Source organism: Anneissia japonica, unplaced genomic scaffold, assembly GCF_011630105.1.
Source record: "Anneissia japonica isolate Jap-2015-1 unplaced genomic scaffold, ASM1163010v1 scaffold288012_len1326614_cov192, whole genome shotgun sequence".
Lineage (NCBI taxonomy): Eukaryota > Metazoa > Echinodermata > Crinoidea > Comatulida > Comatulidae > Anneissia > Anneissia japonica.
Window position 1 is genome coordinate 698,039 of NW_022756612.1, and position 11,910 is coordinate 709,948.

At 33.7% G+C, this 11,910-nt stretch overlaps 1 protein-coding gene across 2 annotated transcripts in view; it reads right to left on the reverse strand.

The window, feature by feature from the left end:
• Nucleotides 1–229: 229 nt before the first annotated feature.
• The window catches only part of LOC117124304 (voltage-dependent L-type calcium channel subunit beta-3-like), a 103,000-nt gene continuing 91,319 nt past the window's right edge, over nt 230–11,910 (reverse strand). For both annotated transcript variants that reach the window (XM_033270492.1, XM_033270491.1), the window contains exons 10-12: nt 8,871–9,022; nt 6,350–6,445; nt 230–4,906 (exon numbers count right to left, since the gene is read on the reverse strand). In XM_033270492.1, coding sequence (XP_033126383.1) covers nt 4,067–4,906; nt 6,350–6,445; nt 8,871–9,022 — 1,088 coding nt within the window. In that variant the 3' untranslated portion in view covers nt 230–4,066. The remainder of the gene's footprint in view (nt 4,907–6,349; nt 6,446–8,870; nt 9,023–11,910) is intronic.

An 11,910-nucleotide genomic window follows, 5' to 3' on the forward strand; every position in this document is an offset into this window, starting at 1 on the left:
ATGTGTGTGTGTGTGTGTATCTGTGTATTTATCATATATTGATTTAAGTGCTCATAAATACATGTCTTATTAGAATTTTTAACAGGCTCTTTAGAAACAGATTGCACAAATACTGGCAAAGACAGTGGTTAACATAGGAGCCACCCATTTTCTAACATCTTCCTTAAAATGAATAGCCAAAAACAGCAAAAGAAAAACATGTGACAAAACATGGCAAGACCATTACAGGTACAGGCAAAAATATTTATAATAGAAAACTGAAAACAAGTTATTAAAACTGAAGCAATGAAATATCAAATAAGACCCTCGAGAATAGAGGATTGTGGAAAATGACACAACACAACAACCTTAATATCTAAAGTTTATCATACTGCTTCAATATGAATTGATAAACAGAAGCTTACGAAGAAACAAAATAATACACATTATTGATTTGTTAAATTGTATACTTGCATATAAAAAGGAATGTGATGTACTAAGATATAATTATTTTGGCATTTTCAGCCAAAAAAGATCAATCACTGGAGAAGGGGTAAGATATACATTAGACCCCTCCCCTCAATTACCCAATAATTTAAGGGGATTAAATTTAATCACCTATTAATTCTATTGCTCGATATTTTAAATGTAGTCCTGGCATCAATTTAATATTAAAAGTATTTCATCATATATAATTACATTTTATAGGATTTTTATTATGCCATAAATGAAAAGAAATCTCAGAAATCCCTATCTTACACAAAGGCCTAACTAATTTTAGGTCCATATTATTCTGTGCATGCTAATAATACAATAGGGTCATGGCAGCAACAGATGATTATGATTTTGTGAACAGATAAATAGCATATTTATTATATATCAATATTATTAAAGTTTATTATCCATACATGAATTACAAATGTGGCCAAAATTGTTGGCCATTGTACCTGAACCCAGGTCTTAACTAGGAGGCCTGATTAGCAAATTTAATTGAATCAATAAAACATTATATGATATCGCAATGAGGGAAAATCGTATTGATATCCGTTCTCCAGCCATTACACAGTACTACCATAAGTATATTAATTTCACCAATCCAATCATTATCTTTAAAACTTGACATAAAAATAAATTTTAAATAGAATTGTGATATGGCTTTTGAATAAATAATTTTTAATATAATGATGGCAATGGTGCTGATATCATGAGCTTAAATGGGAAACTTTTATTTCTTATAAGGAATATGTATTACACTGAAAGAAATTGTTTTTTTTTTGTCTCAACCTGAATAATTTTCTCTATCCACAAATGAATGAACATTCTTGAACAGAAATAGCCACTGTTAAATAGAATATATTTATGTTAATCTTATCAATAGTAATTATATAATATTTAGTCATTGGTATAGAATATAGAGTAACCATAGTTACTAAGGCTCTATATACAAACTTTACATTTACATATTACAGATGCAATAATTTAGTGATGAGTGCTTATGCCTTTACTTTTAGCTGATATACATCAATTAATTCTTAAAAACCAGCTAATAAATTATTACTATGTGGTGTTCAGCAAACAACAATTAACATATTAATTTTTTTTTTCATAAAGACAGTTAACTGACTCATCTTAGGATTTATTTCTACCCAAAATTCTTCCCATAGTTGAGGAATTCTGGAAAAAATTGCATAAAATGTATAGATAGGCAAGTTATTTTTATTAATCCCATGTATTATAACAAACATTGTCCTTTTACATAATTCTTATGTCAATATATCAACAAATGTGCATCTCTATCGATAATTGAAAAAGAAAAATTAGCTGCTTCACGATTTAAAAAAAATTTAAATTCATCATTAAAACAGATTATTTTTATATTTAGCTATAAGGTGAAAGTTAACTTCTTATATAATAAAGACACAGTATGTATTCTTAATAGTTTGATTAAATATATGAGTATAACTTCCATTCCGTTAATTCAATTTGTTTCAATATGTCCAGTTAGTAAGATCTGTTCTAAAGACAATTTATTAAGGTGTGCTGGGTCCTTTAGTTGGAAATGTTCTGTTTGAACCACTTTGCTTACCCATTTTTTGGTTAATGTTAAGAGTGATTAAAATTTGAAATAAGCTAGTAGCCATAGCTATATTAAAGAATGTTTTAATATTCCTAGTTTGGTATCGTTCATATAATTCTTCAATTTTTCCCATTTAAATATACTGCCGGCAGTAATAGCATGAATGAAATGAATCAACATCAATGTTAAAATTCTATATGAGCTATCCACTATCTATCCCAAACAATTCCTCCTAAGGTACATCTTGAATGCATGTACAAAACAAATTTCAGTAATATCAAATTTTGAAATGAGGGTACTATTTCTTAAATAGGGTAACAACCAAATAATCCTTTTTAGGCAAGTTATTCACTAATCCTCTTCTCCTAGGTGGGAAAGCCCAAGAATGAATAAAAAGAAAAATGACCAAGTTTAATTCATGGCTTTCTACTTCCAGCAATGAAAGAACACAAATATACTTGTTTTTCTTTCATGCTTTTTGATCATTAAGTGCTAATAACAAGCAAATGTTTGGCAAAAAAACCATAACCTTGTACTCATTTGACAACACTGCCCTCAATATATTTGGAAAAATGTTACAAGATACACAATCTGCAATACAAAAATAAAGCGATAAGCAAAATGCATACAGTCTATAAAAAAATGTAGAATGTTAGATTTACAATAATAATCCCAAACTTCAAAATTTAATATTCTTATGATATACTTTTTACAATATAATTTGAAGAAAACAACTAGAAATAAATACTAAATTCTACCAATCGCTTAGCTATCGACCACACAATGTCACCTGCCATTATGGGGAAAACAAACCGCTACTAAAAAACCAATCTGAATAAATCAACAAGATAAAAATTGAGAGTTTATTCTTAAACCCTAATTTATAATTGCATCAAATATGAAATAAAAATTCTATTCAAAAAGAAGAGAAAACCTCAGTAAAAGCTTTTACAACTATTTTGTCATTTTTATCAAAATGAAAAACCCCAAAAATCTATTATGAGGACAACAATATTATATACAAGTGCTAAAAAATCAAGTCCCTCAGACATGTACAGAATGCAGTTATCATTTAAATACATATTACACAACACTCTTGCTATAGGTGTTTCAAATCACCATTATATTTTTCACAAACTTTGTTTTCTTGGTTTCTTTAAGTTAAAAGAGGAGACTTTATATTGAGGGTTGACATACGGATCTACAAACTACAACTACAGTTAATACTACTACTACTATAGGATCTATGGTGTATTGGGGATTTGCACCGCAAATTCCTGATGCTACATTTATATTCATCATTAAGATGAGCAAGCGAGTTAGTCGCACACCAGTATTCACACACACATTGGAGGTTTGTCTTTGATATTTTCTATTGAGTGTCTAGTAGCTAATATTATATTGTCAAACTTCAAGTACACTTCAATAGTCTAGTTACATGGAAAACGGATGTCACTACAATTTTTTTTTTGAGAAAATTAACAATATTTGGCCAAATTCGGCACATCATAGGTATTGGATAAATATATGGCAAGTTATTTTTATTTTAAAACTGTCTTTATCCTCATTCACCTCATCTACTGTTGAGATATAAGGACTAGAGCTAAAATCTTACGGCCAATTCACCTTACCCACCATAACCAACCACCATCACCATTGTTGCCGCCACCACCTTCACCACATTCAAATGTATCTCAATATCACTGATAATTTGCATAATCTAAGCCATGTTTCTTAATCAGCTGACCAGAATATCTGTGAGCCACTGGTCGATCAGAAATACAAAGTTTTGCATTAAAAAAATCTCCAGAAGCATTGCATGTTTGAAAAGCTCTTCAGCAACTAACATGGAGACAGTTCGAAAGTGGTACTGTGACACACTCCTTCCATGAAATAAAATTGGCACATGGTCAAATGGAGTTGCAAAAATTATGGGTGAAATACCTCTAGAATATCTCAAGAATAAAAGGAATCACATGTCTCCTACAACAGAGCCTTTGATAACCACCACTATGGCCTGGTAGGATGAGGTCTGCCCATGCCTACTGTAGAGGGTTCTCTCATGCCGTGTGAGTCTCCATATCGTGAATATTGATCGGGATAAGGCGCAGACGGCATACGGCGTTCGTATTCATTCACCGGTCCTTGTGGCTCCCAGTGTCGACTACGCCCATTTGGTTGCTGATCAATGTACCTATCCCTATCACGTGCTCGGTCCTGCATTTCATATTGTTCATTTCTATTGTACCGGTCTCTGTCCCCTCTGTCTCGTGTGACTTCATGCTCATAACGTAGTGTGTCTCGTTCAGAATAGTGTCGATCCCTTGCATATGGGTCACTAACCCGATCGGGGTCTAGAGTCCGTTCCCTGTCACGGGGCATGCTCCTATCTGATCTGGGACCACCTTCCCGTCTTGCATCCCTTTCATAATAACGATCACGCTCGTACTGTGGATCATAGTTCCTATCTTTCCTAGTATCATAATCCTGATAATAATCACGATTATGACTGACATCCTGCATAGGTCGTCTGTCGTTGCGAGGATCCCGTCTGTCGGGCTCTCGCTGGCCTCTTTGGTCATCTCTATAATCTTGCTGATGTGAATGTGGAGACTCTCTCATACCGACAGGCTCCATTCCCTGTCCATCGTGTCTATCTTTGTTGCGGTTTGCATTAGATCTAGAAATATTTTGTTGTGGTGAGCCGTCCAATGGGACAGGCTGCAAAGGCCTAGGCTGTGTGTTTGGTATAGTAGGGTGTGTTGCTTTCCAGTATGCCTCTAAATATTCAGCAAGATGCTCACAGGCTTCTTCCAGCTGATTTTCATCCAGGATCACATCAAACAAATCCTAAAAGTAAAAAAATTAGGCATGATATTATATACATTTATTTTATTTACTTTTCCAGGTAGAGATCACATTGAATAAACCATAGTTAAAAAAAAATAAAAATACAGATGATATTATATGCACATATTTTATTTCAATTTTCAGGTTAAAGTTCAATTAGCAACTGTGGGTAACCAAAACAAAATTAATTGGAGCTTGGTGGTTAAGATGCTTGCCTTCCAATCCTAGGGTTCAATCCCAGTCAGTGTTGCAGGATTTTTTCTCACAACCAAAACAACTCCACTCCCTAAGCCTCCTATTGAGATTTAGTTTGTGTAAAGCATCATGTGTATTATGTTCATTACAGTACAAACACAAAACAATAACATTTTAAAAAGATGCTTTACATTTCAACACAAATTAAATGTAGATCAGCAGTTCTCAAACTATGGTCGCAACCCAAAACTGGGTTGCCAAGTAGTAAAAGACAGCACATTATGTGTATCATTTAAACATTTTACTTCAATTTTGCTTAAAAGTTAATGACCTATTTTTAGAATCTGTTTAAACCTGGAAAGTGGGTTGCTGCAATTTGCAACATTTGTTGTAAACCCAAAATTTTCAGAGAACCACTAATGTGGATTGTGGAATTTTCATAGGCTTCAAGTATTGTACATGTTCAATTATGATATGTTGTTAACACTGATCTATTATTAATTTGCTTGTTTTGTGTGCTGATGCAAACCTATGAATGACAGCAATGGCATTAATAGTAGTTCACCTGAATAGTAATTCACCAGACCCTAATTTATGGTTTCCATTTCTCAGAAATGTTTTAGAGCCCAATCACACTAAATAGTACCTTGGCTCTGGACCGCCTCAGGGTCAGCTTTTTTAAAATGTGAACAATCAACAGATTATAGGCCAACCCAAAACCGATCTAAATGTAAACCGACTTTAAGGTCGGCTCAGGTCCCGCAATGCAGCTGACTCATCTTCATATATGAATGTAAAACTAACTAGGGTCGGCAAAGGTCGCCTTGATAGCGGTCAGTTTTGACATCTTATACAATAAAATTTCATTCACTTGAATACTCTTCTAGAAAAAAATATCACAAAATTCTGCAAGGGGAAGTAGCTGGGAGAATTCTGAGGTGAGGTATTTTTCAGTGGTATACTTGGCGGCCGGCAAATGTAATGTAAGGCAGTTAGCTGCATGGATGGAGAAAGGAATGCAACAGCAAATGGATAGGAGTGTAGGAAACGCAGTGGTGTACAGGAAGTGGGAGGATGGCAGCAGAAGGTTAAGTTAAGGTGGCCCTGGGCTGATATAATAAGCGTGATTGGGCTCTTAGCGGCTTGTTTAGTACTCTTTTCTAATACACGTCTTGTTCTGTTGGTCTGACAACTATCTAGGAAGGAAATTTAGACAATATTATTAAAGGAATTATCTAGTAAACTTACTGGACTACACTGTGCCAGCTTGTCGGCTGCAACCATTTGCACATTCATATTTCTACTTTGAGATTTGTTTCGGGACTTGATGAGTCTTTGTAATACCTAGACAAATAACAGATAAAGAAAAAATTCAAGCATTTAGTTGCCACAGAAATGTATCATAATCGTACAGTTATTACTGATAGACTTATTTTGTTAATTCCCAAATTATTGAAAGTTCATAAGAAAAAAAGTACAGTAAACAGAAAGTAGTTGTTTCCAATAGAATAGCTGCCAGTTGGACTTTTATTTGTACATTTTTACAGAGCAGCTTGCTCATATTATAAGTTGAGTTTTGGATTTTGTTTGGAGAGTCACTTTAATAGATCATTTTTTCCAAACTATTTGATAATCCACGAATAGCAGTTTTCCATCTTTTATGGTATGTACAAGCTACCATCTGCCTGTATATTTTATGCTGTTTTTCCCTTGCTATCTTGCTTAAACAAATTTCAATGAATTTTATTAATTTTAGTTATTGACTGATATATTATTAATATAATATTGTCTGGGAGGGGCTGGGCAAGAGTTATTGTTCCTGCTTCTTGTGCTTGTTTAAACCTGGCCATCATCACATGTTAATTGGCTGGGAAACAGGACAACTATGTTATATGTTGATAGTCACACTGCACTGTGGCTCTCACAGTTACCCATAGGCCCAGACAAAATAAATACACCATGAGCATCCATAGATGTACACTGTACAAAAAGAATAGTCCATTCAATCTGTGAAATGACCCAGAACTAATTGAAATAGAAATAATTTTTGCAGAATCTGTTCCAGAAATAAACACAAAATAACATACTAAAATTCCCAAAAGTTTAATTAGGGGAACATTTTTAATTTCAAGGATATAGTTAACATCCAATGCTTTATTGAGTCTCATCATACAACTGGCTTGGTGTATGAAAGCAGATTGTTGCTAATTAAATATGATTAAAATAGATAAATGCTCGCGCGCGAACGCACTTGAATCAAACCAGATGTGTTGGTAACACAATGATCAACGTGAAGTTGGCCTGCTGACTTATTTTCATGCCAAATCCTGGTTTAGTAGTCTAGTATTTTTGCTAAATTATTAAGGGGCTAGGCACAATATATCTCAGTTTTCTAGATTACTAGACTTTACCATTACTATAGAGGGGGTTTTCTCTGAAACAGTGAGTTTTAACTAAAAAGAAGTTTACTTGTATGTACATAGTGGTCTGAGTTTTCTAGACAATTTAACAGTAATAATAACTTCCTGTAAATATAATGGTACAATCTAAATCTACATACAATTAAACTTGTTAGTGAAAACTATGTTTTAGTTAAAACTTTCATCTAAAAATAATGGTACAGTCTAATAATCTGTAAAATCTAAGTCAGATCAACTATCCGAGATTTGAGTTTTCCATGCCTATAATTCTCGCTAGCTTGACCGAAGGGATTATCTGTAGCGGGCGCTTTTCTGCAAATTGGTTATTACAAAGTGTTCTATCAAGCTACTAGCCGCATCATATTACAGATAGATCAGAAAAAAATTAAGAAGGCTCGCATGCATATTTGATCTGGTTGTGTTGTTATCACGTAATTAAAATATCCGTCAAAGAGTCACCAGGAGAATATCAAGCTGCTAGTTTTGATGTTCAACAAACCATTTTAATCCTTTATATTTTTAATCCAAACAATATGTATTTATAGCGAGCAAAAAACATTTAAACTTCAATTCAAGAAATTATAATGATCGATTGATTATATTGCTGATTGAGGATAGGAGATGATAAAATGGAACTACATAAAATTAATTTCATGTGATATTATTTACCAACTTCACACTATACCATAGGATGACTGTTACAAGCCATCAAGATAATTGTGAAATTCACAATTCCCCTATTCTGTCAGGTTGGGGTATTTATGTGTAAATGCAAGGTGTTGCTTTCTTTGCCATCTAGCAAGTACAAGTGACTATGCTGCCAGTCCACAGGGGTTTCGACTTGATCAATTGCGCACTTAGAGACCTTGAACCTACAGCCTACTGGGATCTTTGCAGTGCCACTGTCAGCAGTGTACTAACACCAATGCAACTTGCATGCTGCCTTCTAGGCAGCTGGTACAACACGATCATCCAGTGAGCTTATCCAAGCATCTAATTACACATGAAGTAAGTCATTCTTATTCTCTCAATTAAATAACAATGAACAAAAAACTTATGATACTGAGGGCCAAAGTGAAGGAATTCAATTCTGGATATGTAGTGAGCAGGTATTCCTCAGCAAACACCATCAACACCTTGAAAGAGTTTATATTTAAATGTAAACATTCTGAAGTGCAGTTGTTATTTAAACCTTTTAAATGGCTCTCTCACCAGCGTTCCCTACCTCTGATTAGTTGAGGGGTACCACATTGCAACTTTTCCTGAAGAAATCTCAAACCAATGATGAAAGAAAACTATCTAATTGTTTGTTCTCATTGGTTTTAGCTGCAAACATTCTTAATACTCACCTTAGGGGATGATATTTTTAGGTAGACTATAATAGGTGCTAGTGATGTCTTCTGTAGCTGTGTGGGATGGTTGATGGTGTCACAATCTAAAACTACAAGTTGCAGCCTCCTTGACAATTCAAATATACGATCTATTTCTTCTCGAACTTCATCTGTAAACAAACACAAAATTATACATGGTACTGTATTAGCTTTTAATATTATAATGACAATAACTATATCAAAAGAAAAACAAATCACAATAGAAAACTGTGAACAATTTTCTGTATTAAAAACAATGGACAACACATTCCAATGGTAAGCAAAGTTGATGTATTAAGAAGTTCTCTGTAATTACTGAATTGTTCACTAAATGCTTCCAGACCTCAAAGGATTTTTCAGTATACCATGACTGTTTCCTGGCTTCAGTCACAAGTCAGCCATTTTAAACTGCGTACTATTTTACCTTGAATAAGATCAGACTGGTGTGTTTTAAGATGAGTGTTATTATAAACAATATCATTTTTCAGAAAAATGTATATAGAAAATATCATGTCTCCTCGTGATGCAATCCTAATTCCAATATAATATAGTCAATATTTTTTTGTAATACTCCTTAGTTCTGCAATTTTCTAATTCACATTTAATAATTAGACAAAATAATTTATATTAAACAATTTCAACAAAAAAAGTAACATAAAATTATAATAAACATTTTTTGAAGCTAAAAGCTACAAAGTAATGAGTTTGCGATGGCAATTACAGGTCTATTTCAATCATTGTATCTAGAGGGTAATTTTAATGAAATACAATTAGTATAGATGCCTCACACAGCACACCATTTAAGGTGAAATTCTTGGTTGTCACAAGCCTATATTTATCCTTCTATAGATGCAAAAATGTAAAAAACCTAAGCTTTCTTATTTGATTGGCTTAATGCTTGGCATGGCATCACTTCTGAAGAGTAGAAAATTTGAATTACATTCACAGATACCTGTAGCTGTTTTACAGTAGAATAATGATGCATTAATGAAATGTGTTGCATGAAGGTGAAATGTATTCAAGAGTTGTATACAGCTAAAAATAGTTAGGCATGACAACATTTATAAATACATTTTAAAATCATTTAAACTGAGATGAGATATGCATGAATATTTAACAGAAATTCATGAATTTAAATTTTTAAGTGAAAATAAATTTGAATCCATATTCAGATGTATTTACGATCAGTGGCATAACAATGAGGCCGGGGCCCTGTCACTTTCTGAAACTGGGGCCCTTTTTGGGTCCTGGTTGCCAATTGCATTATGGGAATTCAGATGTGGTCTGATGTGGACTAACAGGGCTCCCTTTAATATGGGTATATGTCCTACAGTCAGTGTCAGACACACATTATGTATCAACAAAGCCCTTTTGGGTCAGGATACTAGATCAAGGACCCTATGGGTAGGGACCCAGAGTGGTCGGGGAATTTGGATTACCGCACAAGAGCGCATGGGCATTCTGCCACTGATTACCATATTTTAATAGGTTCTACATGTGTATTTTAGAGTTAAATGATGCAAATGAAAGCATATAATCTTTGACAATTATTATATATATATATTATAAATCATACACTGCAGAGACCGGTAGGCCTTTTAAAACAAGATTAAAATAACGCAAAACTGATAATATCCAAAAAATTATGCCAGGCATCTGTACAAAAACAGCCAGAGCATCAACATCCACTGAAGCACTCATCATGTCATACAGGCAAATCACATTCAGCACTGCAACAATACAAACATCTAGGACAGTGAACCAAACACATTCCAAAGACAGGTAAAAGACAGTATGTGAATCTGAAAAACACCCGTTATCATGAACAGGGACGAAGGTGCACATAAATTATCACACATCTACCACAACCTTTTGACACATAGATTATCTGGGGAGGGCACCTCTCCTTGAGCAGCAGGACATTTTACTAGCTTCAGTGCATCAGAAATGTTTTTTTTTTATCTATGGAAACCAGATGAATTTATTCCAAACATTAAAAAGAAAGGTTAGACTATCCCTTCAGTAATTCATTTTGAAAATCAAGAGTCCAAAGGTCAATTGCATTCACTACCATTCTCCAGGGTATTTATGTGAATATACTGAAATGGAAATAATTAAGCTGGAATTTATATTAATAAGTATTATTTACCATTTATAGCAACATCGTAACACCATGCATTTGATAATATTCAAATACATACCATGGTAATAATGATGATTATTATGACGACAATGAAAATGCAGTAGCAGATCCAGGATTTTTTCTGCCCAGCCAGCACCAATTGCAATTGAAGGCCTATGATAAGTGGTCTGGGTCTATGGTGCAAGGGGACAAGTGCAGTGTTTCTTTACCTATTGATGGGATTTAAGTGGTTCTGGAGTTTGGGCCTTTTAATATCTTATCTAAATGATTTCACACTTTCAGAATTTGGCTGCTGCCAGAGAGTCGAGCACTCCTTTCACCAACCCTTAGATCTGCCACTGTGATGATGATGACATTGATGATTATAAAAACCGGTGAGGATGATGAGGATAATTAAAACAATTATGAGGATTAGGATTATAAAAGGTAAGTCAATAAACAGGAAAAGGTGAGGAGATTGTAACTATGATTTTTGTAACTATGATTTGTTGTTTGGTAAAGTGTTTCTCATTCAGTTCTAGTATAGAGTATACTGGCTAGGCCTTGGCAAGAGTATGCATTATCCTATTCTCTGGTCAGACTCATGGGAGACAAAATCACTGAATTAACATATTTATGATAATTGCGATGCAGAATCATTTAGATAGGAAACATTTAAATAGTAAATATTACAAAGTACTCACTGGGAAAAGTGAGGGTTGAGGAGTGAAATAAAAGACAGAAGTTATTTTTTAAAGTCATTATTGCCTGTAATGTTCTGTTATTTTTTGAGTTTTCCAAGAAAGCCAGTACTCGAATAACCCAATTATTTCAAATGAATCCAGAATACAGTGTTCATATCATGTATAAATTATAAATAGTAGAATATTGTATATA